General features: G+C 55.0%; 2 protein-coding genes across 2 annotated transcripts in view; one reads left to right on the forward strand and one right to left on the reverse strand.

Moving 5' to 3' along the window:
* The window catches only part of CHADL (chondroadherin like), a 9826-nt gene extending 2351 nt beyond the window's left edge, over positions 1 to 7475 (forward strand). The window contains exons 3-6 of the mRNA XM_034987237.1: positions 8 to 787; positions 1324 to 1490; positions 2211 to 2415; positions 7259 to 7475. Of these exons, the coding sequence (XP_034843128.1) occupies positions 8 to 787; positions 1324 to 1490; positions 2211 to 2391 (1128 nt within the window). The 3' untranslated portion in view covers positions 2392 to 2415; positions 7259 to 7475. The remainder of the gene's footprint in view (positions 1 to 7; positions 788 to 1323; positions 1491 to 2210; positions 2416 to 7258) is intronic.
* On the reverse strand, positions 4845 to 25606 carry L3MBTL2 (L3MBTL histone methyl-lysine binding protein 2). Its single transcript, XM_034987436.1, has 17 exons — positions 25447 to 25606; positions 23382 to 23625; positions 21981 to 22114; positions 18507 to 18630; positions 17636 to 17715; positions 16011 to 16128; positions 15435 to 15569; positions 15074 to 15162; positions 11560 to 11791; positions 11089 to 11165; positions 10828 to 10932; positions 9976 to 10123; positions 9489 to 9571; positions 8936 to 9170; positions 8386 to 8451; positions 7332 to 7448; positions 4845 to 6964 (listed from the first exon to the last, which is right to left on the reverse strand). Exons 1-17 carry the CDS (start codon positions 25468 to 25470, stop codon positions 6852 to 6854), a joined length of 2124 nt encoding a protein of 707 aa, XP_034843327.1. The 5' UTR covers positions 25471 to 25606; the 3' UTR covers positions 4845 to 6851.
* Positions 25607 to 26285: the final 679 nt, after the last annotated feature.

The following is a 26285-nucleotide window of genomic DNA, read 5'->3' on the forward strand; positions in this document are numbered from 1 at the left end:
GGAAGAGGGGCGGGCGGCCGCGCGGCCCCGCGCGCCCCCGGCCGCCCCCGACGAGGCGGACGGGGCCGCCCGGCCCTGCCCGCCGGCCTGCGTGTGCGCCTCCGAGTCCCGGCACAGCGGCTGCGAGGGCCGGGGCCTGCGCGCCGTGCCCCGCGGCTTCCCCGGCGACACCCGGCTCCTGGACCTGAGGCGCAACCACTTCCCCTCGGTGCCGCGAGCCGCCTTCCCGGGCCTGGGCCGGCTGGTGTCGCTGCACCTGCAGCACTGCGGCCTCGCGGAGCTGGAGGCGGGCGCCCTGGCCGGGCTGGGCAGCCTCATCTACCTCTACCTCTCGGACAACCAGCTCGCCGGCCTCCGCGCCGCTGCCCTGGAGGGGGCGCCCCGCCTCGGCTACCTGTACCTGGAGCGCAACCGCTTCCGGCACGTGCCCGGGGCCGCCCTGCGCGCCCTGCCCAGCCTCTTCTCCCTGCACCTGCAGAACAACGCCGTGGACCGCCTGGGACCCGGGGACCTGGCAGGCCTGCCAGCCTTGCGCTGGCTCTACCTGAGCGGCAACCGCATCACCCGAGTGTCCCCCGGGGCAATAGGCCCAGCGCCCGAGCTGGAGAAGCTGCACCTGGACAGGAACCAGCTGCAAGGGGTGCCCACTGGGGCCTTGGAGGGGCTGCCTGCCCTCCTGGAGCTGCAGCTCTCGGGGAACCCGCTCCAAACCCTGCCAGACGGGGCCTTCCGGCCCGTGGGCCGCTCACTGCAGCACCTCTTCCTGAACAGCAGTGGCCTGGAGCAGGTGCGGGGCTGGAGTGTGGGGTGGGGGAGGCAGCACGAGCCCCATGCAGCAGGCACTCACTGGGCAGACACCGCTGCCCCCACAGTTAGGCCTGAGGCTGGGCCGGGTGCCCCTGGGATAGGCCAGACCCTATGCCTGCCCCCAGGGAGCTCAGGTGTGGGGACAGATCAGGTGGACTCCAGTGCCACACAGAGAGGCCATCCAGGGAGGGTGCTGCCAGAGCCCGGAGGAACGAGGAAGTGGGTCCATGGGGTTCTTGTGCACTTTGAGGGCAGGGCTGGAGCCACCAAGGGGATCTGCCATTATGGGGGCGTGTTCGGGCAGAGCAGAAAGAACCATGAGCTGGGCATCCAGGTGACGTGCAAAGGGCAGGCGCTTTGGGATCAGACCAACCAGGGTCCGCACTGCCCTTTCTTGGGGGGCCACCTTGGGATCTCCACTTCCCTTCTGCTGGGGGAGCATGGGGCTACCTCCCAGGCCTAGGGGTGAGACGGGCCTGGCAGGAGCTCACACCAAGGCTTGGCATCTCCTCGCAGATTTCTCCCGGGGCCTTTTCGGGCCTGGGGCCCTGGCTGCAGAGCCTGCACCTGCAGAAGAACCAGCTGCAGACCATGCCTGCCCTGGCCCATCTCAGCCAGCTGGAGCTTATCGACCTCAGCGGCAATCCCTTCCACTGTGATTGTCAGCTGCTCCCGCTGCACAGGTAGGCGCCTTCACCGGGCCCCCCCCCCAGCTGGGGACCCCCCAGCTGCTCTCAGTCAAGCCCACCCTCTCCCCAGGGCACCATGGCTGCGCCCGCTGAGCATCTTCGGAGGGGAGGGTCCTGCCGGAGCCAGCTGCCGTTCCTGAGGGAGCCAGAAGGGCATGGGGCTTGGGGTGGACTTCTCTGGGCCTGGATTCCCTCACCCATCACGTGGGGATGCAATCCTCACAGCCTAGTGGGGTGGGACCTAATAAATGTTTGTGGGCACTTCATTAATTTCATAAGAAAGCACCAAGAACCCTGGAGTCCAGCAGAGCTGGGCTCCAATCCTGCTCTGCGACTAACTTGGGCCCCATGCCTTCTCTGCGCCATTCCCTCATCTGTGAAGGGGCTGGAAGGAACCGTGTCCACCTCATGGGGGTTCTTCGTGAGGATGACACTGTCAGCTCGCATATATAGATTGATTTGAACAGTGTCTGGAGCACCCTGAGCTCTCTGTCACTATTTATTATTATTACTATCCCCTTTTTACCGAGAAGGGATCTGAGAATTGAAGTGACTCCTTCTGAGTCCCCTAATTGGTGAGGGGCTGAGCCGGGATTCCCTCCAGAGTCTGCCCTCGCCCACCAGGCTCCACTGCCCGCCGGTTCCCAAGGACCTCCTCGCGTCCCCCGGGAAGGCTCAGCACAGCGGGGTCCCTGAACTCTCTCCTCTCCTCAGGTGGCTCATGGGGCTGAACCTGCGTGTGGGGGCCGTCTGTGCCGCCCCTCCCAGCGCCCACGGCCAGAGGGTGAGGGCTGCAACTGCTGTCTTTGAAACCTGCCCCGGCAGGGCTGCCAGGAAGGCCAAGCGGATGCCCGCCCCCAGGTCTGGTGCCAGGAGAACCCGCGTGAAGGGATGACGATGACGGTGGACAGCAGACAAGGTTGGCCTGAGGCAGGTCAGGGGGAGGCCTCGGTGGGTGGGTCAGGTTCCAGAGAGCCCAGGGGAGCAGGGATCTGACTTCTCTCGGTCCTAATTCACGTGATTCCACATCTGGGCAATGACTCTGTTGCTTCCCTGCCGTAGTATCTGTCCCCGCTCCTTACCTCCTGCACCCCTGGCTGGGCCCAGGTGGGTTTATGAGGAAATGACTACGTCCTGTGGGACAGTGGCCTTTCCGAGAAGCCACAGGCTACCTGGCCCCAGCGTGTTCCTAAAAGCAATGCCGCTTGTCATTGTTGGATCATTGTTGGGTCATTGTTGATTCACCCCTTTGGGCCTGGCTCAGCCCCGGAACAGAGCAGAGGCTCAGGCGCTGTTGCCGCCGCCTCCCGGGGCTCGCCAGCCACACGCCGGCCCTGCTCTGCGGTGTCGCATCACCCGCCTGGCGTTTACGTTCGCGTCCTCGAGCCCTCGGCTGTAGCAAAACTGTGCAGCACGCAGTGAAGGGCGAGCAGGATACGGGGGCCTTGCCTGTGGGAACCCCTGCTGTGCGGTGAGGGCACAGGGAGGTGAGGCCAGTCCTGAGAGGGAGGATGAGAACAGAAAAGTGGGTCCCGGTAAGACAGGGACAGTGCTCAGCCTGCCTCTGGACCGGCACTCGCAGGACTTGGGTGCCTGGGGACCATGAGATGGTGTAGAAGCGCCCAGGGGCTGCCGTGAAAAAGGACCACAAACCGGGTGGCTTAGGACGACAGACATTTTTGTCTCACTGTTCTCAGAAGCGGGAGAGCAAGGCGTCCACAGGGCTGTGCTCCCTCTGAAGGCTGTAGGGGAGAGAGAGCCTTCTGAGCCCCGTCCAGCTTCTGGTGGACCCAGATGTGCCTTGGCTTGTGGCCGCACAGCTGCAGTCTGCCAGACTTCACATGGCATGTCCCTCCGTCCCATCTTCTGCTTCCAAATTCCCTCTTTCTAGAAGGACAGGAGTCATATTGCATTAGGGCCACCCTGATGACCTTGTTCTAACTTGATTACCTCTGTGAAGACCCTTTTTCCGAGTAAGGTCTCATTCTGAGGTGTATCTTCTTTGGCGGGGGGGGGGGGGGGGGGACCCAATTCACTTCTTAAGTGTTCCTTGTCCGGTAGGCTGGGAGGAAGGAACCCCTAGAAAGACACCAAGCTGAAGATGAACAATTGTGCCTTAGAGGTCAGATCTGGAACTAGCAGTAATGACAATGGCATTAATCTCCGTGGACGCGTCCTGCCAGATGGCGCTGAAGAGCGTCGTGCTCTCTCTCCCCCTGCGGCAGCCCTGGGAGCTCACGTGGATGCTGAGCGTGGCCCTGATGGCGCCAGCTGCGGGTCAGGGCTTTGGATGAAGGGGAAGACCCCGCACCCTGACTCCCGTGGTATGCTGGCTGCAGCAGGCATTGGGACATCTGCGACGGTTCCATCCAGCCACCCTTTTGGACTTGGAGATCGCCCACCAAATGCTAGCCCTGGGGTTATAGGTTTTTCATTTTTGTTGAAAGTGGCAGTTTCCTCCCAGGAATACAAAGGAATTGATAGGGGCCCTGGGTGCCTGGCTGGCTCAGTTGGTAGAGTATGTGACTTTTTTTTTTTTGAGCATGAGACTTGATCTCAAATCCATGTTGGGCATGGAGCCTACTTTAAAAAAAAAAAAAAAAGGACCCTGACCTCGAGGATCACACAGGCCCTGAGTCCCGTTCTGGGCGTGCTCACCTGGCTCATGGCCACGGCAGGAGCACCCATGCATTGCAATTTTGAGGCCCAACCTCTAGCGGTGCTGTCTGGCATGTGGAAGATGCTTCAGGAAGGACACTGAATGAAGAAGAGTACCTACTGGTGGTAATACGGCAGACCGCCCTGGGCTTAATCCCGCTGCTGTCATTTAACAGTTGTGGATTTAAGCCAATGAGTTACTAAACTCTGATAAGATGAAGTCAACGTGTACCTGGGGTTCCTGTGAAGCTGAACTGTGTCTAGCCTGGGGGCCAGTAAAGGAAAGGTGTGTGCATTTGCACTCGGTCTAATCTGCACCAGGGAGCCACTGCCGGTCATGGAGCAGCGGGCACAGGGAGTGGAAACGGTTCTTCAGGAGGTCTCATAGCCAGCAGCACCCCCCACCCCTGGCTGGACTCCAAGCTCTCCTGTTCTCTCCAAGGGCAAGTGAGGTACAAAGTTGGTCCTGCGCCTGGAGTGGAAACCTCCCAGAAGCCCCCACTTCCATCTGTGATGAATCAAGATCTTTCGGCCCCAGCAACACAAGTTACGTATTTTCAGGTCACACACTCGTGGGGCTTAGTACCAGGCTGCTGCGGCAGACCAGGCCCGGGCTCGGCCTCTGGGGAGCTCAGGGTCTTGCAGGAGAGGAACGGCAGAGACGCAAATACGGGTAACCCACAGTGTGGCTGCTATGGAGATGGGGCGCTCAAGCGAGGCCATTTATTCATTGTGCTCATGTGTGAACCCAGCCTTCACAGGAGGTGACAGATGAGAATACACTCAGCTCTAAGAAACAGAAACCTGACTAACGGCTTCAGGAAGTCCGGGGCGGCCAGTCGAGGGCGGGAATGGCTGCTGGCCTGTCTCCTGACCCTGCCATCCTCATCAGGGCACAGGCAGGCCTCACTTCATTCAGGGGGAAGGAACTGAAGGTTACAATGCCGTCCAAGGCCAGTTTTCCCAGAAGCGCCAGTCAGAACGGGATCCCCGAACTGCAAGGGGTCTGGGGACAAGGCACCAGCTTCAGCTGGGAGCAGGAGCCTGCAAGAGCTCCACGGGTACACTGTGAGCCCAAATGCGTACCCAGGCCATCTTCCCTGGGGAGAGGGGGGCTGAGGTTATTGACCTGTCACTGTCCAGGTCTGGGGTGCGTGTGTGAGCGACAGCAGGGGAAGGCATGGCCCGTCCTTGATCTTCACTATGTTCCAAATCTAGTCACTTTTTGGGGGAGTTAACGCTGCACCAACTGACCACTTTCTGGGCCTGGTTTCTACACCATGTGGGGCTTTCTAGTGCCTTTAGTAAAGGAGTGAGGATCAAGTTCTCTCTGGAAAAAAAATGACTGGAAATCAGCTCCCCTTAGGCTGGTCACCCCATCTCTGGGTAACACCAAACAGCCGAGGTCCTGAGCAAATGCACGGCCAGCACCCCACCCAGCACGCACGGGCAGTGGCAGCCTGACAGACCAGCTCAGAGAGTGTAGCTGGACGCCCATGGCAGCACGGCTGTACCCCCTAAAGGATGACACGGGGACCCACCTGGCAGTGCGTCTCCACCCAAAGACAAGAAATAAGGGCAGCCTGCCTCCATCTTACGTACAAGGAAAAGTTACTGAAGAGACGGAAAGAGACAGTTTCCAAGGAGACTAACTGGGAAAAATAAAAGCTACTGAAATTTGGGCAGACACTAGGGGAGCTTCTAGAATGTAATTTCAGAGAGGAGGATGGACAGTAAGGGACAGAGAGCCAGGAAGCATGTCCTGTTATCCTCTTCTCCCTTCCTTAGGGCCACCTCAGCCAGCAGGGCTGACCACTCCCCTGCCCCATGACTCAGGCAGGGCTGCACCTGACCCTGGTTAACAGGGAGAAGGGGGTGAAAGGACAGGTCCCAGCCAAGCTGGGCTCAGAGCAGGTTAAGCGCAAAGCTGGCGGTGGTCCCCCGTCCAGCTGGGGCCTCCTCATAGCCCTGGCCTCGCCTTCCAGTCCTGCCGCCTCTGTAGCCCCTCGGCCACCAAGCCTCCCCACGTGGTGCAAGCCCCCCAGGCAGGAGCAGACCCCACCTCTATTCCACTGTTCCTTTTAGGAAATAGGAGGGGTCAGTCCTCTTGCCAACAAAGAAACCAGGTTAAGGCCACCTCACAAGTCACCAGAACCTGCCTCCTGGTCACTGCTGCTTAGCTGCCTGCCAGAGGTGGGCGCGCGCATGGGGTTCCCTCGCCTCTCTAGGGTGCTGGGAGGAGCGGAGCGCCAAGCCCAGAGGTGAGAGGCTGCTCCACGTGGCTGCTTTCAGGCTCGCACCACGCCACTCACCACCGACCTGCGGCTGCCTCCCCCTCAAGAGCCGCTCCAGGCCTGTTGCAGGACTTGCTTGGACACACCCACACACACCTCATGGACTCTTCTTCCAGGATGACTGGGGGCAGCCCTCGACCCCACGGCAGTCGAGGGGTATGTGGGTGTGGAGGGAGGTTACTGTGAGGAAGAGCTTTGGGAACTGTAGCTGGAGGAGGAGTCGCTCACAGACCAGTCTGGAGGCCTCGGGCAGCCCCAGTCACGCAGGCCTGGCCAGAGGTCCTTTGGTGCCCGGCCCTCACAGCAGCTGGAAGAACTTAGGCAAAAAGGCTCAGTCTCCAAACTAAAGCAGGGGGGAAGGGTGGTAGCAACAGAGGAGCCCCGGGCTGGCAGGGGGGAAGGCTCAGTCATCGGTCTCCTGTTTGATGTTCTCGAGGGGAACAGGCAGCTCTGGACTCGGGGCTTTGTCCGGCGTGGCCATGTCTAGATGTTCTTCCTTCACGCGCACGGCAATGACTAAAGAGGAAGGGGGGGGTTGGAGAACACAGTGAGTGTGCGTGAAACCCTGGGAAGGGTGGGGCCTCTGGCTCCCTATGAATGGGGGCCTTCGGGACGTGGCGGGGAGGTGGGAATGGCACCTTCCCCCCGTGGGGCAGGCGGCGAGATGGAGAGGGCCCGGCTGGAGATGTGTGGCTCGGTTCAGAGGTGGGGGTGGGTGTTTGGGAAGCTCTCCAGGCCCAGTGGTCCGAGAAGGACTGCTTGGTGCCCGGAAAAGTCCCTTCACACTGGACTCTCCTCTTCTGTGCCCAGGTGGGGGAGAAGGGCCGCCTCTGAGCACTGGAGCAGGCTGGCCCTGACCTGACCCCGCCCGGGAGGCTCTTACTCTCTTCAGGAACAGGATCCGATGAGATCTTCTCTGCGGCCTGCAGGTCATCCTCCAGCAGGGGCTTCTTGGACCCCTGTCTGAGGGGCCGAGTCTTGGTTGGTGGTATTCTTTTCCCTTTGAATAAAAACAGAATGAAACCCAGCACAGGGCTGTATCCATGGGAGGCTCAACGGCTGGGGGTCATGCAGCGGTGAGCAGAGGCGGTGTAGTGGAGGGGCAGGTGCCAATGTGGGGGCACAGAGTGTGAACTCTGACACTGTCCCTCGGCACTGTGTGCCTGAGCCTCAGAGAGCGTGTCTGCCCTGGGTGTGCTTGCTGAGCTTCCTTTCTTCACCTGTGAAGTGCCGTTCCCAGCCCCACCACTGTGGACGGCACAGGGCCTGCCCACATGATCAACTCAAACCCGATCCTGCCCAGGGACCGCACCTGCTTCCTCCTTGTCCTGTTTCTAGACAACCTCTTCTCTGTGTGGTGCCACCTCATGGAGACCATCTCGCTGCCACAGGCTGGCAGCTCTGAAGGATGGCTTTACCTGCCCCCCCTCCCCGCCCCACTCCACCTGCCGTCCCCTCAAGCTGAGCCCGCATAGGGCTCAGGATCTGTTAAGACTGGGGCCCCGCCTAAGGAAATGACACCAAAGCTCCCACCCCTGAGGGTCCCAAGGGAAGAACGACAGGCTTGAGGAGAAATTGCCACCCCCCATACATCTTACTTTCAAACAGCAGTTGTGCACTGCCGATGGGGCCGTGCTGACTTGTGACCACAGGACAGCAGGGATGGGGATCCCTCCCCCTTTTCTCTCTTATAAATCCCATCTCTTGCCTTTTTTGCTTGGGATCCTGACCACTGCCAGAGACTGAAGACTTCCTATTTGTGCTTGGGTCCCTTAAGACACAGGCTGACAGGCCCGCTGGGGCCGAAGGGCAAAGGAGAGGAGTTGGAGGGACCATGAAGAGCGCTCCCTATGTGGTGACCCCCTCTCCTCGCAGAAACACAGGCCCAGCTGATCCCAAGTCCCACATCAGCCTGGCTGCTTGAGAGCATCACTTACTTTTCTTCCCAAACTGTTTCTTTTTCTTCTTTGTGGCCTCTTTGGCCTTCAGAGGTGTGGTCGGCTCTGTTGTTGAAAGACGAGGGACAGAGGTTAAGAGGAGAGCTTGAAGAGGGCACGGTACAGGCACACCCTGAGACCCCTTGGCCACACCTCACTAGCCTCCCTTACACACGGGACGCCCCAAGAAGGAGAGCCAAAGTGGACCAGTGAGAATGGGGGAGGGACTGGGAGCAGCTGTCCCTTCTTCCCACCTCGTCACCTGGGCGGCTCCGAGGGGCCTGGCTGGTTTACCTGGGTGCACAAGGGCACGAGCATATGACAGAGTGGGCAAGATCAAGGAAGGCGCTCTGCAGGCCAGAGGGAGAGGGAGACAGACAAGTCAGGAGTGGGAGGTGGGGACACAAGGGCCGCTTTCATTAGAAGTGGTCCAGGAGACTTCTGGGTCTCATGCCAAAGAATGAGGTAGGTATGGGGCAGGGGGAGTGGTTGGCAAGAAGGAAAAAGAAAAGGAAAGTCAAGAGTCCCCTGGGGCCACGAGAGCCCAGACCTGCGGCCACAGGTGGCTGGAGCTGGTAGCCGGTGAGCTCACACCAGCCGACGGGGTAGATGTCCGGGGACTCACAGTCCACCCACTGGTCGTACTCGCTGTCCCAGCCATCGAAGTGGATGCTGAGGAGCCTGTGCACCACCCGCTTCACCGTGGCCACGCAGATGAGCCGGGGTTCCATCAGGTCCACGGCCTCCAGCTTCATGCCCACCTTGAAGCCGTGGTTGGGGCAGTCCTGGCGAGGGGGGAGACGCAGTGACCAAGGCAGCCAGCTCCCTGCCCCAGTGGGGCCGAACTGGGGAGAGGGAGTGGGCTGGGAGTGCCCGGGGGAAGTGTCCCCTGGCAGTGATCCCTCTGTTCCCAGCACCAGCCCTTCCGGGAAAGGGAGCAGGCTGGACTGTTGGGCAGAATGCCTATGGCAGGGTTTGGGACTTCTCCCCTGAAGCAGCTGGTCTCCACCGTCCAGACTCAAGGAAGGAGAAGCGGGTTGGAGTTAACACCGCTGACAGCGGGCAGGGCCACCCCAGGCCCCGTGCTTCCTCACTCTCCTCACCATGTTAAAGAGTCTCGACGGAGCTACTTTCGACTTGGTCTTCTCCAAGTAGGTGTCCCAGCTGAAAGTGTGTGCCTCGTAGCCTGGTGGAGCAGAAAACATAGATGTGGAGGGAAAGGAGGGAAGGCAGGAGGGAGTCTGGGAGAGGAGCACGGGCCAAACAGGCACCCGTAGCTGGGTCAGGACCCAGCCCGGAGTATCCCCAGCAGCCTTCTTTCCTCCTCCCCAGGCTGATACCTGCTCTAGGACCCTGGTCCCGTCATATAGGTTGTTCACTGCCCAAAGGAACAAGTGGGAGCTCTGCTCACGCAGACACGCATTAGCCACAGAGCTACGTCAGCCCATTGTAAGGGCTGGTGGTGGTGGCTTGGCTGGTTCTGATAGCTCCCCAATCCACTCTAAGACTCCAAGGCCCAGGGTCTGGCTTGGACAGGAATCTGGGCCTGTGGGTACACTCTGCCATTTCCGACTATGAGGACCGTCTTACCTTTTGGGGGTGTGAGCTCAATGTCATTCTTTTGGCAGAAGGTGGCTGGGAAGATGGCATGGGAGGAGGCATGGTAACAGAACCAGTCTGAGCCATCTGTGGAGGGCCCCCCATCCACACAGATCATCAGGTAGCCGTCTAGGAGAACCTAGTTGGGGGGGGCAGGCAGACACCACGGTATCATGAACTGCACCCCCATCCCAGGGTGAGGTGGCTATGGCGGGGACACGAGGCAAATGGATCCAGCCGGAGTTAGATCTCAGCCTTCCCTGAGCTTCTGCTTCCGAGCACTCGGCACCGCTGGAACCCATACTCATGAGGTTCTTTACTTTCCTCACTAGACAGCAAATGCTGTTCCCGCAGGGACTACATCTGTCTTTTCCAGTGTTTTTGGTGGTGAGCACACAGGCCCAGCCGGGAGAAGATTGGCTGGATGCACAAATCAGCATGTCCCCAGGGGGGCCAAGGTGGAGTCATTTGCTGCTCAGGCCACAGCAATAATGGAGGTGGCGTGCAGAGAAGTCAGCACAGCTATGGCTCCTGGCCAGGCCGCCACTCGAAGGAGAGGGACGTGTGGCGGTGGGAAGGCCCCCAGGGAGGTTGACAGGGCGGGGCCTACACCCGACAAGACCAGGCTCAGGCCAGGTGTTCAATAAGCACCCCTCCAACGCGCCTGGGACCTGACACGAAAGCCAATTCTGGGCAAGAAGCAGGTAAGACCCCTACTCTCAGAAGTGCGGCACTCCCAGAGCAGCCAGGGTGGGGAAGGGGGGACGGACGTGAAGGGCTCTGTGCCACCTCACCGGCTCCCAAAAGCCACCCTGGAAGCTGCAGGGCCAGGCCCAGGCTCACCTTGCAGATGGTTGCCACGCAGATGTTGCCCAGATTCAGGGGGTCAATGGCTTCCAGTTTCATCCCCTCCTCAAACCAACCACCTTCCGTGTAGACAGCTCGAACCTTAAAGGAACGGGGCAGCTGGGGAAACTGGGTGGCCCAGTGGCGGGGGGGGGGGGGGGGGGCTGGCCTCATCTGCCACAGGCCTGGGAAGGAAACGGGGAGGAAAGGAACGCCCCGGGTCGTGAGGCCTGGAATGGGCCTGTGGCTGCGCCTCACCTTCTTGAACAGGTAAGGAACAGCATCACAGTAGATTTTCCGGAAGGTGGGATGGTGGGCCATGTCGCTGCGCCTCTCTTTGGGGAGATGGCAGAGGGAGCAAGGGAGAGAAGGGAGCTGCAGGCTGCCCACAGGGCCAGCTCCCTCCCCTCCCCAGAAATGTGGGCGCTGCCCCGCATGTGTTCTAATCTGTATCCCGGCACCCCGTGCCCCCCACCTAGACCAGAAGACAGAACACGTCAGGAGCTCTCTGTAGGAACTACTGAACCCATAAGATCCAGATGCTTCCCACATCATGTAACCTCCAGGTTCCAATCGGTTTAAAACCCTTACAAACTGAGTGACCTTGGTCAAATCATGCAACCGCTCTGGACCTTGGTACGACCATGCACATGCTGGCGGTGGTCACCCCCACCACACGGTGGTGGTGTGGGGTGCAGAGGTGCTCCCGCCCCGGCCCCGACAGCAGACCTGACAGCTTGATGCCGTGGCCGACTCGCCGTGACCAGCCCACTGGGTGGATCAGGGGGCTCCACATGTGGCACCAGAAGTCATCATCACTGTCGCCGTCCTCATAGAGGAGCCGAAGGCGACCCCCGATTACTGTGTCCACCACGGCCATGCGGGTCCGGGACACCTGGGCCTTGTCCACCACCTCCAGCCGCATGCCTTGTCGGAAGGGGTACTTCATGCTCTCCACCATCTGCAACATCAGAGCACAGGCCTGCTGTGGTCCTGGGGCTCCCCCCACCCTCCCTGTGTCATCTCTTGCTGCACCCAGCCCTGAGTCAGGGAACGGGCGGATGAGCCCTCCCATCCCACCAGGTTCGACCCTGGCCCCCAAGTCCCCAGGATGATGTGGAAGGACAGCACTCAGGTTACAAGGTGGGCACCAAAATGCCAGTCACTCAGTATGATGGGAAGTACAAATAGCCCTTGCAGACGAAGGAAACAGGTGCCCCAGAGGGCTCAAGTGACTTGCCTATGCTCACCCAGATTCACTGGTGCCAGAGCTGGACCTTGAAACTGGTCCCAGTGTCCAGCCTTGTGCGCTTTCCCTCGCCCCTCCACCTCCCGGCTGATGGCACATACAGCTCTCGTGTCCCGAGAGCTGAGGCCCCCGGTGCCTCCGTATGTCTAATTACAGCTGTGAACCCACTGGGCTGCAACTCGGAACGGTTATCCACTGACCCAGCAAGGGACAGTGACCAAGACGCCCATAAGCTGTTCTAGAGAGCCCTGATGACAGGCCACGGATGAGGGGTAGGAGAGTTTTTCAGGTCACTGTGACTTCAGTGCTGTCCTGCCTGGGGTAGGGAAATGGGAACAGTGAGCTCTCTAGGGCTTTCACAGCCAGGGAAAACCAGCCCCAGCCTAGGGGACCAAGGTGGGGACTAAGCCATGCTATTTTTTTCTTTTAAGATTTCATTTGTCAGGGGCGCCTGGGTGGCTCAGTCTTTGGGCACCTGCCTTCGGCTCAGGTCATGATCCCAGGGTCCTGGGATCAAGCCCCGCATCGGGCTCCCCGCCCTGTGGGGAGTCTGCTTCTCCCTCTCCCACTCCCCCTGCTTGTGTTCCCTCTCTCTCTGTCTCTCTCTCTGTCATATAAATAAATAAGATCTTTAAAAAAATTTTTTTTATTTGTCAGAGAGGGCACGCATGATCTGAGCCAAAGGCAGACACTTAACAGACTGAGCCATCCAGGCGTCCCTAAGCCGTGCTATTTCAAAGCCCACCAGGAGGGGGAGCATCTCCAAGGTCACAAAGCAACAACCAGACAAAGCTGATAAGAGTCCTACACCACAGACGCGTCAGACATCAGCTCAAGGCCTGGAATCAAGTCCAAACCGACTGCCTGATTGGCCCATTTAGGAGAGAGACACAGGGTGAAGCCTGGATTGGGGTCCCTCTGCGCTACCTTCCTCTCCTAGCCTTTCCTAACACACTCCTTTCTTTGACGCCCACCCAGGGCAGCCCACAGCCCACCACCACTTTCATGGCCTCTTTGTTCAGTCACGCCCAGAACCTGAGCTCCGTAGGGGCAGAAACCAGGTTTGGGAGGATTCATCTTGATCGTCTCAGTTCCAAGCACAGAACTAGGCACAGAGTTAGTGCTCAGTTAACGTTTTTTCTCCTTGACAAACACATAGTACACACCTGACCTTGGCCGGTGGGTCATTCATTCAAAACATTATACTCAGCACTTACCACATTGTAGGCATCAAAGGAACCAGACTGGATTTGGATTAGAGCTTCCTTCACAAACCCACCCCCTTTTACCTTCCCTACCCCCAATCCTCAGAGGCAGCTGCTTTTGTATCCGCTGCAGGACTGGGTACATGACAGTGAGTCAGTGTGCTTGCTGACTGGTTCACATGGAACCAGAATCAAGGTTTTTTTTTTTTTTTAAAGTAGGCTCCATGCCTAGCGTGGAGGCCAACGTGGGGCTTGAACTCATGACCCTGAGATCAACAGTTGGATGCTTAACCAACAGAGCCCCCCCGGAATCAAGCTCATTTTAATTTAAGCAGAGGAGAGGCCGGCTTGATAACGCCAGTGGCTGCCCCAGCCACAATCAGCTACCTCATCTTCAGACTAGTGCCAGGGGAGGAGTGAACGCTTGTTTTCAACTGCTCAATCTGTCCACTGTGCAAGGCATTATGAGAAGAGGAGAAAGAGCTTACAGTTTTGTTGGAAAGAGAGTATGGGGCCGCCTGGGTGGCTCAGTCGTTGGGCATCTGCCTTCGGCTCAGGTCATGATCCCAGGGTCCTGGGATTGGGCCCGCATCGGGCTCCCTGCTCAGCAGTGAGTCTGCCCTCCCTCTCCCCACTGCTCATGCTCTCTCTCACTATCACTCTCTAATAAATGAAATCTTAAAAAAAAAAAAAGAGTATGAAAAGATAAATTAGCAAAATACAGAGAAATAAAGAGTAAACGGACAGTACCCAGCAAGTTCAACTAAAGCAAAAATCATTTCTACTTTAGGGAAAAAAGCCAGGGAAAGCTTCCTTGAGGTGCTGGAACCATTCCTTGCCCTGGCCCACTCTCCACCAGCTAAGACTCACGGTGGCAACCTCTTCACCAGGCGTCTGGTGCCTTGGATGAGATGGCCCCAGCTTCTATTCCATCCTTACTTTCCGAAACTCTTGGCTTCCAGACCACCCAAACCCTACCCATCAAGGTAGAATTCAAATGCCATTTTCTCCGTGAGGCCTTCCTTGATAGCTGCTCCTCTTCAGGCCACAGGGCCAGTTCAACCATGTGCCACACAGCACCCTCTCTGTGTCCCCTGCCCGTGGCTGTGCCGCTTACAGAGGCAACGTGGGAACCACACGTGTGTGCATCCGGGTCCGGAGACCTCAGACGCTGTCCAGGCCCCTATGTGAGCGAGCCCCACAACAGAGGGTCTGGTGTACAGAGGTGGGAGAAACGAAGTCTTCACTATGTATCCTTGTGTTCTCTTTGAGTTTTTAACCACGTGTGTGATTTTTTAAGTTAAGGAGCTAAATTTTACAAAATTAAAATTAAAAGCCACAGAGATGATTCGGAGACACACCCCTGGTTCAGAACCCAGCCTATTTTATATTCTTGTGCTTGACTTCGTTTCCTCTGCCAGACTGGAGGGTCCTGAATACAGGGTCTGTATTCCCACAGTTCCTTGTTCACAAGTACTTAATAAAATCTATGGGACGAATGCTCCTGAAAAATGCTATGAGCAAAGGTAACGCTCTGGCGGAGCAAACAGGAGACAAAGCAACGTGATCAGCATGGCAGGATCAGAGTCTGGGTTGGGTGGGGGAGGCCGACACTAGGCTGAGAAGGCGGACAGCAACCAACATCCTTCCTGGAGAAACGTGAAGCCGCTAGAGACTGGCAAGCAAGGGAGTCTTTGAGAAAATACTCCAGTGAGTAGCATGGACAGAGAAAATGGAAGAGGGGCAGGAAGGAGATCAGTTAGGAGACCCAAAGGGCTCAGTGCCAGACCTTGATATGGAAATCCACGGGAAGTGTCCTGGAGCCCACCAACCGTTTCATGAGGTACCCCTTCCAGTCGGTGAACTTGGCATGGATGGCTGTGGAGACACAGCGGAATCCTGGTTACACAGACTGACAACGCTCCCGCCAACAGGGGGCGCCAGAGCAACTTATTTCTGCCTCTTCGGGGCCGCCATCCCATCTAATAAAACCCGCTGTACAACTTGGATCTGCCACGGGGCTTGAGACCAGAGGGGACAGGAAGCAGGCTGGCAAGTGGGTTCTGCTCTGGGCTAACCTAAGACAAAGGGTGCCCCTTCTACCAAGGGCTCTGCACGAACCACAACAGGGAATGTTCTCATCAACTCACTCCGTGGGGGCACCAGAATCTTGCTGTTGATGGCACACCAGCCAATGGGGTGGACGTCCACTGTCCCCAGGTTGCACCAGAAGTCATGGCTGGCGTCATTTTCAAAGCCTTCGTACCGAAGCAGCACCCGGTACCCTGAAAGAAGGAGGGCACCGGTGAGGGAGGGTGGGATGGGGAAAGGTATATTCTCAGGCCTTCCTTCTTCTTGAGCCTAAACCTGACTCCTCTTCCAAGAACTCCTTCTGGGCAAGTGGGGTCCCTGTTGTCCTCAACAGTCACAGCCAAAACAAACCCACGCCGCGTACTCGGAAAGCTGTGTGGCACAGCAGGGAGAATTAATTTTCTGCAGCCTGATCATTCCTGGAAAAAAACCTTAAAAAGGGGACTTTACAAACTTGTCATGCTCTGTGGCCTCTTCAAAGGCAGGGAAGGTAGGAGAATCCCAAGAAGGGACTGGAAGAGCTCCAGGGGCTGGGCTTTTTTGTTTTACGAAGCCAATTTCTGTGTGCGATACTGCCCACCCGCGCGGAGAGGTCCTCCGAACCCGGACCCTGCCTTGGCCAGAGGACTACCCACCTGCGGCCTGGATGACAGAGGCGATCCAGTACACCCGGCTGGGGAGCACGGCGTCGCTGTTGAGCACCTCCACCTTCATCCCCTTCATCACATCCTCCCACTGGTCATAGAGTGGGACCTGTGTGGGCACGAGAGCATTCAGGGGGACAGTGAGCTGCCCGAGTGGACAGGGGAGAGTGGCTGGCCTCATGAGCCCTGGCGTCCTTCTCTGCACCTCAGTGCACATCACTCGCTGCATGTGGCCAGCCAGGCATGGGACTAGGGATGAAGAGAGGAGCAAGACGAGTCCACAGTCCCCAAAGAGCTGAGGCAGGACAGTGGGGGTGGGGGGACGGGACGGGAGGGCGGTGCAACAGCCAGACATCCAGAGTCAGTCAGCCCCGAGGGCTGATCTTACAGGACCCCAGCTCCTCACTCCATCATCCAGCGACTACACCTCACACCGCCTAGTGCTCGCCACGTGCCAGGGACTGTCCTCGGCACAAATACCACCTCTTTCAATCGTCACTCAAGCCTGGGCAGTAGTCTCTCAGCCATCACCATGCCGGCTCTCACATACTACTTCTGGTACATTCTTTCTCCATTTCTCCAACCGGTCTTCTCTTCAGATGCTCTCCAACAGCAGCGTACCCTTCCTGCTTGGCTTCCCTATAGCTAATCCTCACTTTGCACCAACAGCACCTTGATTCTCCTTTGGAGAAACTCACCCTTTTTTTCATTCTCATCCTGGCTTAAGCTCATCGGGGTATCCCATTCCATCTCTCTGGCCAGAGAAGAACCGAGAAATGGTTATGCTACCCAGCCACACCAGGGCCAGCGTGGCAGAGCCTATGGAATCAGGTATGCTGAATGCAAGCTCGATGTAACTCCCCTGCAGTGAAAACTCAGGGCAAAAGAGCTTCCCACTAGGAAAGGTGTGCGCCTTCAACAGCAATGCGGAGAAGAGTCAAACTTCCCAGCTTGCCTCTGTCCGCGGCGCTCTCCAGAGTTCAGCAGCTGCTAGGATGGGACTCTGGTCAGAGCGCTCCAAGAGTCAAGAGGCCTCCTCTCCTCCACTTCCTGGCTTGAAAGACCAAACAGGAGCACCACTCTAGGCGGCTCCCTGGCCCCCAGCCAACTGGCAGCATCTCTGCCCGTCCTTCCCCTCCAGGCCCAGCCCCCCAGGACCTCACTCTTCTGTGCTTCTCTGTGCAGAAGTGGGCTCCAGGAGGATCCCCATCTGCCTCCCAGGGACCAGGGGGCCCAGAGCAGTTCAGAACAAGCTTTCAGTGGGAAAACATGGAACAATGGGGAAGACAGAAGAGGATTTCTATAAAAACGAAAGAAAGAAAAAGGATTTCTAGCACAAAGTTCCATTACATAAATAAGCAGAGTGAGAATGACCTCAGAGAGATGCACGGTGCTAGAAGGCCTCGATGAGGCTTTGTGGGAGGATGCTGAAGAAAGGTGGACAGAAAGGTAAACCGGAGCGAGTGGCAAAGCTGGACTGCGCCCACCCAGACCTCCCCACTGTTCTCTCCGGGGTGCCAATGCCCAGCCTGGAACGCTTGGGAGGCTGGCGGGTGAGAGCGGTGGCATGCGCCCCGGTTCCCAGCTCTCCCTCCCCTCATCTCCAGGACACTCACGTGCTTAAAACAGCTGACGGGAGCAGCTTTGTAACTGTGATCCTTCAGGAACTTCCCCCAGTCGAAACCCAGGACCAGCGCTGCAGAGCAGAAAGAGGAAGAGCTGAAAGTCAGCAGCCCTGCTAGGAACCTGGCCCCCAGGAGCCTGTAGAAGCAGGTCCTTCCCCACCCGGGAAGCCCCATACCTGCCCCATCAGTGGCCATCAGAACAGGGCTGGACCTTATCCAAAGGGTGACAGACTCTCAGGAGTGGAGGAAACATTCAAGGGGAGTGTCTGATCTTTCTTCCCCGAGAAGAGAAGAAATCCAAAGACCTTTGGGCTTAAATTCCTTAGACCTCCCCCAACCTCTCATTGGCCACAGCTTATCTGAATGGGTGGGAAGGGTGCACACCTAGGCCCCTCCAACCCTCATGCCTGTGGAGTTCAACTGCAGTCAGAAACTCAGACCACCTAAAGCAGAGTTGCTTAATGCTTGTAGGTTTAGAAACTGCTACACACACTCAGAGAGAAAGGTTCCTTTCCTTATCCCACGACCCCTTTCCAAACCAGAGAGGGGTCTTCACTGTCCAAGGGAAACAGAAACCAAAGGGCCAAAAGCAATACAAGAGAAAAGAAGCTAATTCTTGGCTTCTGAATTATCAGGAGTAGGGGTCCTGGCACTTTAGGAATGACTAAAGGGATTTTCTGGGGTAATTTCCACACTACTTACTGATGGGGAAGACGCAATCCACAGTGAGCTTGGGCCAGGGCACTCTCTAGCTGCCCCATCTTTCCCATTCCTGGCTCCTAGGCAGGGCCACCCCGGAATGGGCACCCCACTCCCACCGATCCCCAGCAGCTTCCTGAGCACCAGTGCCCTGCTGTCTTACCGTCTTGTCCTGTTGGTGTCCCATCTGCTAGCTGTCCTGTCCCTTGCGAGTGGAGGAAGGCTCCGATTTTGGCAGACCAGGCTGCCTTGTGCAGGACTTTGGCTTTCTTGGTCGGCGGCTTTCCCTGGAGGGAGGAGAACATGTGTGTCACCCAATGGCTGAGAACAGGACTCTCGAGTTGGACTGCCTAGGTTCAAACCCTGGGATTCATCCAGTTACATAACCCCTCCAGTTTCTTCATTTGTAAATCAAGTGGATAACAATAACAATCTTAACTCAGAGGGGGGTGGCAAGGATGAGAGTTACTGTATTATGCCGGCACTCAGTAAGTGCTTAGCTTTTGTTCAACAAGGGAGGACAGGGTCAGAGGAGCTACAGGGCAGGGAGGGACGCTTGTTCTATCTTTTCTATCTTTTAAGCCTTGGCTTCCTCCAGGAACTTTTCCCTCATGGCTTCAACTCAGCCATCTCCTTCCTCCGGTGCTCCTACAGACTTACTGCAGAGATTGGGCTTCAGAAAGGTCCGTGAACTGAGTCAGGAGGCAATACTTTGTACACATACATGAATGTTCTGGAGCAGGTCCGTGGCTTTCATCAGGTGCTCCACAGGGGCATCCCCAAAGGTGAAAGGCCACTAATCTGGTCTATAATTTGTAACTTAAGCACTGCTCAGAAAGACCCAGAGAATTTATTTTTATTTTTAAAGAGGGAGGGAGAGACAGGGGAAGAATGAGGGTGGGGGAGGGGACAGAGGGAGAGGGAGAATCTTTTTTTTTTTTTGAGAGAGAGAATCTTAAGTATGACTCCATGCTCAGCGCGAAGCCTGACACAGTCCATCTCACGACCCTGAGGATCAACATCTGAGTCCAAATCCAGAGTCAGATGCTTAACTGACTGAGCCACCCAGGCGCCGCCCCTCTCCCCCCTACCAGATAATTTATTTAAAAATATCAGTGAAGTAAAAATGTGAGTTTAAATCCCACAGACACCTGGGGTCAAATCCTGGCTCTTCAATTTCGTTTGTATACCTCTGAGTAAGTTACTAAAAATATTTGAGCCTTTAAAATAGGAATTTAGGGGCGCCTGGGTGGCTCAGTCGTTAAGCATCTGCCTTCGGCTCAGATCCCATGGTCTTGGGATCCAGCCCCACAATGGGCTCCCTACTCGGTGGGAAACCTGCTTCTCCCTCTCCCACTCCCTCTGCTTCGGTGCTCCCTCTCTCTGTGTCTCTGTCAAATAAAAAAAATCTTAAAAAAAATTAAAATAAATAAAATAGGAATTTAAGGGGTACCTGGCTAGTGCAGTCAGTAGAGCATGCAACTCTTGATCTTGGGGTTTTAAGTTCAAGCCCCATGTCTGGTGTAGAAATTACTTTAAAAAAATCTTAAATAAAATAGAAATTTAAAAAAATTCATTTTTAAGAGATCACTGGTTGGACTCAGTCCAAACACTTAGCAAGTACTCCCAAATTGTAGCTATTAACAATACTATTATTAGGGCGCCTAGGTGGCTCAGTTGGTTAAGCGACTGCCTTCGGCTCAGGTCATGATCCTGGAGTCCCAGGATCGAGTCCCGCATCGGGCTCCCTGCTCGGCAAGGAGGCTGCTTCTCCCTCTAACCCTCCCCCCTCTCATCTACTCTCTCTCTCTCTCATTCTCGCTCTCTCAAATAAATAAATCAATCTTTAAAAAAAAAAAAACCTATTATTAGCTGAGGAGAGATTTTTCTGTGCCCTGACTAAAATCTGCATAAGGGAAACAATTATCTCACAAAAGTGAGAGAGAAATTGTATGAAGTACTAAGCAGAAACCTGGCACACTGGGACTTTCAATAAATGTCAGAGCAGTGGGTCTCAAGCTCTGCTATGCATTACAGTCACCTGTGAGGGGACACGTCTTTATTTTTATTTTTTTTAAGATTTTATTTATTTGATAGAGAGAGACACAGCAAGAGAGGGAACACAAGCAGGGGGAGTGGGAGAGGGAGAAGCAGGCTTCCCGCGGAGCAGGGAGCCCGATGCGGGGCTCGATCCCAGGACCCTGGGATCATGACCTGGGCTGAAGGCAGAGGCTTAGTGACTGAGGCACCCAGGCGCCCCGACGCGTCTTTTTTAAAGTCCCTATGTCCAGGGGGTACCTGGCTGGCTCAGTCGGTGGAGTATATGTGCCTTTTTTTTTTTAAGACTATTTACTTGAGAGCGAGCGAGCATGAGGGGCTCCCACTGAGCAGGGAATGTGACTCGGGGCTAGATCCCCAGGACCCTGGGATCATGACCTGAGCTGAAGGCAGATACTTAACCAGCTGAGCCACCCAGGCGCCCTGAGTGTGTGACTCTTGAACTCAAGAGTTATCAATTTGAGCCCCACGTTGGGTGTAGAGATTACTTAAAAATAAATAGATAATAATAAATAAAGGCCCTGTGTCCAGGCCACACTCCATCCCAGTTAAATCAGAACCTAGGGAGTAAGACCAAGCACTGATATTTTATTTTATTATTTTTTAAAAGTTCATATTTTTGGTTTTGTTTGGTTTGGTTTTTGGGTAATCTCTACACCCAACGTGGGGCTCGAACTCATAGCCTAAGATCAAGTCTCACCAAGAGTCACTATTTCAAACTCTCCAGGTGATCCCAACGTGCAGGCGAGTTTGAGAACCAGTGTTGTGGATGGTGGCCATAGTTACGAGGAAACCACAAAGCCAGGCACCTGAGATTACAGTCCAGTCCCAGTTCTGCTGCTCTTCGAACAGAACTACCTAAGGTAAGTCATTCTTCCTCTGGACCTCAGCACACTTCTCAACTAATGTGTGGGTTAGACAACACATCTCTTTAAGAATCCTTCCATTTACAGGGGTGCCGGGGTGGCTCAGTCCATTGAGTGTCCTACACTTGATATTGGCTCAGGTCATGATCTCAGGGTTCTGAGACTGAGCCCTGAGTCGGGCTCTGGGCTGGGTGTGGAGCCTGCTTAAGATTCTCTCTCTCCCTCTCCACCTCTGCCCCCCCACCCCCGAATGCTCTCTCTCAAAAAAAAAAAAAAGTAGTAAGACTTTCTAGGTGGCTGTCTATGACATGGAGTCAGAGACAAGGCATCAACTTCCTAAACCCACTGTGGTTGGTGAAACATATGCCCATCTCCTAGCTTCCTTTCAGAACATTTATAAAAGTACTGGGGGAAAAAGACCAAGGGCATCAGACTCCCCAAAGGCTCTCGTTTAAAACATATTAAACACATCAGACTATGCAGGGGGTGAAGGTGGGGAATGAGGGCAGCTCTAGAAATCTGTCATTTATCAAGCTCCATAAATGGATTCCTCTCCCCTCTAAATTTTAGAGAATAGCAAGAAACTTAAAATCTCAGAACGCCACAAGCAAGCTCCTCCCAAGCCCTCTTGGCCCCTTGCCATTAGCCAATTGGTTGCTCCTGTCTCGGCTCCCAGGACCCCAGGAAGGGTCTTCCAAGTGACTGCCTCTCACCTGTAATCTGGCCAGGATACTGGCTTTCTTGGAGTTGGAGGAGTAGCTCCTGGAACAGGAAACGCTGCAGAATCTCTTAGTCTTGGAGAAGAAGGCTTCCCTTGTACCCACGATACCACACATCTCACAGACAGCTGGGAAGAGAACTTAGCACGTGACCCACCTAATACGATCACCCCAAATCAAACAAAATGATGGGCCCTTCAAAATCTGGAACGGTGCATTAACTAGGTGAGTCCCAGGCCCCTGTAAGACTGACGGGACTGGAACAGGAGCAGGTTTGTGTACAACTGAATCCGTTTTGTCCAAGATAAGCTGCCTGGCATCCCCTGGCTATATGTCAACAGTGGAGCTAAAGAAAATCCACAGGGCAACAGCTAAGTGTTGGAAAGTCTGTAAAGAGGAAAACGAGAAGAAAAAAAGTGTCTATACCAACCTAACTTCTGCAGATTTTCTCCTCATCTATAAAGAGACTGAACTAGATCAGTGTTTCCATCCTGACATCATATTAGAATCACCCGTGGAGCTTAAAAAATAGCCAAGCCTGAGCTTCTAATTAACTGGTCTGTGGTGGGACATAGGCATCTGTAGTCTGTTAAAAGCTCCCAGGTGATCCTCCTAATGCACAGCCACGACAGAGGACCCCTGGACTCAACGGTCTCCGATGGTTCTAGTTCCAATGTTCTAAGATTCTAAGAGAATGGATGGAAGAAGATAGAGGGGAGAAAGATTAAGAAAAGGGAGGGGAGGGAGGAAGAGAAGACAGGTAGATGGAAAGGAAGAGTCAAGTGGCAGAGTATTTGCAGGCACTAAGGAATAGGAGTGTCCTCATATACATCTAGCCCGTCTCTCTTCACAGGCAGTCCACACACTGGGGGCCCTGACACAGGGATCCAGCAGCTGTCCAAGCAGCACAGCTTGGAAATTAACTGGCTTCCAGATGCTCTACGGGGACTCTCATCAGTAACCCTCTCCCCAGGAAGTCCCTTTATTCTGTATTTTCCACCCCAGCCTCACATCCAACCCACAAGCTATTTCTTGTCCTTTCCCGGATAGTAAATCAAAACATTTTAGGTGTCCTTCTCAACATCCAGGCTTAAAAATCAACCGGCTATTCACACAAATGTAAAAGCAGCACCATACTAATGACTGGCATCTAATGTGTGCCAAATAAGTATTAGTCGTATGAAAGACCAAAGGAAATTGCAGTTTGAAATCAGACTGCAGCAGAGGAAATGCCCCTTGGGGCTACTTGGGGTACTTTTGTCTCTTTCACAGGCCCTTAGACATTAGATCAAACAGCTTTTACACCTGGACAGCTCTGCCCACATGGCCTATATCCCCCTCTTCCTTCATAATCTCCTGAAACCTCCCCGTCTTCAGGGGACACCCTGAAAGCACCTGGCTCAGAACCACTGCCATCCAAGGAGCGGGGAGTCCCAGGGCTGAGCAAATGCAGGGGGGAGGTGGGCAGCTCCCCTGCTTCCCGATCCTCATTTTCTGCTTCACTTGACTCCTCCAGATAGGAGCTGCTCTCGCTGCCCGCACTGCTGTTATAGCTCCGGAAACTGTCATAGCCACCGAAGAGCTCCAAGTCGTCCTCCTCCTCCTCTTCCTCTTCCATAGGTTCTGAAGATGGAGTCTCCTAGTGGAAGGATGACACGTACCAGGCAGGAGGAATCAGGTCTGCCTTAGTGTATGGGGAAGAAGGATGCAGGTCTGCTATCAGCTTCCTTTCCAGTTCTTGGTCAACACCTTTGGGCCAAGTGGCAGGCAGAATCAAATACCCCTTTTGCAAACACCAGGATCATTACTCTTGTTTATACAGTTCTTAACTGTAACTCATCAGAACAGCTTAACAAGACAGGAAATATGTATTAGGAATTCACCAAGCTCCTCCTGTGGATTTGTAAATGATGACATTTCAACATGATTCACATAGAATACAATGATGTGAAAATACTCTAAGTTATCTCATGAAGACTTTCTGGGGAAGATGTAAATTAGAAAATCATTCTTCCCCCTTCAGCATATGTACACCAAAACAATCTCAATTCAGCAACAACTTCAGCCACAGAAAAGTTAAATTTGGGACACAGACTGCCCTGAGGAGTGTTTGGGAAACAGATGACACACTAGTTAGAGCATAGTGGTATGTACCATAGCTCTGGACTCAGCTTCAATCCTGACTAGCTGTGGGTCTTTGGGCAAGTCATTTAACCCCTCTGGGCCTCAACTTTCTCACCTATGAAATAAGAAAAGTAGTTAGCTCACAGGATGTGAAGTGTAAATGAGATACTGTGTATCAATCTACCTGCACTTAGTAGAAAAGGTCCTAGACCAGGGCTCAAATACCATCTCTACTGCTGACCAGCTGTATGATCTGCAGCCAAGTCAATCTCTCCGTGCATCAGTTCCCACATCTTTGGGATACCACCTCTTTCAGAAGCTTTGAGGGAGAAGTAAGGATTAATACAAATATAGCACTCAAAACAGTAACGTACGTAGCAAGTGTTCGATACATGTTGGCAATTATTACTGGTTAAAAGCATGGGCTTTCAAACCAGATTTGCCTGGGTTTGAATCCTCGCTCTACCACTTAACTGCGATTTTGTGCAAGATACTGAACCTTGCTGCTCTGCTTCTTCATCAGTACAATGGAGATAATAGCAAGCCTTCTCTAGATGACTAGAATGAAGACTGACATATGTAAAGCCTAGCTCTGTTTCCAGCAGTTAGTGACAGCTCTAAAAGCGCGGGCTATTATTCGCCACTTCCCTTATATTTTTGCGCTACTCCATTTTATGTTTACAACTACACAAGCAAATGTAGTAGAAAAGAGACCGAATTTAAATACACGGTGACCAGAAGCCAAATGACTCAAGGGTGAGTGGGTGACAGGCTGTGGGAGAGCGGGGAAAGTTCTGGAGCCCGCAAGACTAAGCGCCCATCTCCTTCACTTTACAGCTGTGTGGCCTTCCTGGGGAGTCACCACCTGTCTGAAAGCCTCAGCTACTTTAACCATAACAACGAAACAGTGACGCAGGACTGTTGTGAGTAAACTGGGCGACAGTGCACGTGAACGCTCCAGACACGTAGTTTTATGAAACTTTAATCTCCCTCACGTCCCACCAGGATGTCACTGGCCTCCTAATCCCCAAAGAAACGACCACGAGAGAGGGAGGACAAAGAAGATGCAAGAGCTCTCAGATCCTGAACCCAGGTCCCTTTCCAGGGAGCCCAGGGAGGCTGTTCCGCCCTGAACTACTCGGCGGACGTCGGCCCCAGCAGGATGGGGCAAAAGGCAACGCCACTCGCCTCTGGCCCCGCTCAGCCTAACTACCTCAGTTTATCCATCCTTCCACTCTCCACCCTCCAGGCGTCGCTAAAAGGCCTAAAGAACGGTCCCGCGTGCGACGTTCTCGGGGTTCCCTTCCCCATTCACGATAAATTCTCTCCCTCTCACCTCGACGCCCCGAGTCTTCTCCATGAGACCTAACACCGTTTCTTCAACCGTCACCAGGTGCAGGAAGCCATATTGGACCCGCGGCTCTTCCTGAGCGCAGTCATTGGCCGCTTCCCAGAGCTGCGGGCCAATCACGCTGCAGGAAGGAGGAAAAGCCGGTTCCGCGCTCGCACGCGCCCCTGCCCCTAGGGGCGGGGGGAGCCGCGGGTCCTTGTGGGACTTGTAGTTCCCCTGCGGGTGCTCGTGGAAGCGGGCGTTGCTATAGAGATGTGAAAATCCCTGCGCGCCGGCCCTGCCGCCGCCGGGGCATATCTCATTTCTGCACGCTAACCTCCTCACACTCCTACCCCATTCTTTATCAAATAAGAATTTGATAAGAATTATCAAATTGAGGGGCGCCTGGGTGGCTCAGTCGTTAAGCGTCTGCCTTCGGCTCAGGTCATGATCCCAGAGTCCTGGGATCGAGCCCCGCATCAGGCTCCCCGCTCGGCGGGAAGCCTGCTTCTCCCTCTCTCACTCCCCTTGCTTGTGTTCCTTCTCTCGCTATGTCTCTCTCTGTCAAATAAATAAATAAAATCTTAAAAAAAAAAAAAAAAAGAATTATCAAATTGAGCACATACGGTAGGTACTGTTCCAGGCACCAGGAATGACATCGCATTCTCCCTGATTCGAAGAATTTTTTTTTTAATTTTATTTATTTATTTGAGAGAGAGAGCACGAGCAGGGTGAAGGTCAGAGGGAGAAGCAGACTCCCCGCCGAGCAGGGAGCCCGACGCGGGACTCGATCCCGGGACTCCAGGATCATGACCTGAGCCGAAGGCAGTCGCTCAACCGACTGA

The sequence above is a fragment of the Mirounga leonina genome, unplaced genomic scaffold (assembly GCF_011800145.1).
Source record: "Mirounga leonina isolate KUSES-001 unplaced genomic scaffold, KU_Mleo_1.0 Mir_418, whole genome shotgun sequence".
In the NCBI taxonomy this organism is placed as follows: domain Eukaryota; kingdom Metazoa; phylum Chordata; class Mammalia; order Carnivora; family Phocidae; genus Mirounga; species Mirounga leonina.

Coding starts and splice junctions, on each gene's coding strand:
- L3MBTL2 (XM_034987436.1), bottom strand. CDS start 25,470: ATGGAGAAGACTCGGGGCGTCGAG. Junction 11,166..11,559: donor CCACGGCATCAAGCTGTCAG/GTCTGCTGTCGG, acceptor ATCTCCCCAAAG/AGAGGCGCAGCGACATGGCC. Junction 8,452..8,935: donor CCAGCCACCTGTGGCCGCAG/GTCTGGGCTCTC, acceptor TTTCAACAACAG/AGCCGACCACACCTCTGAAG.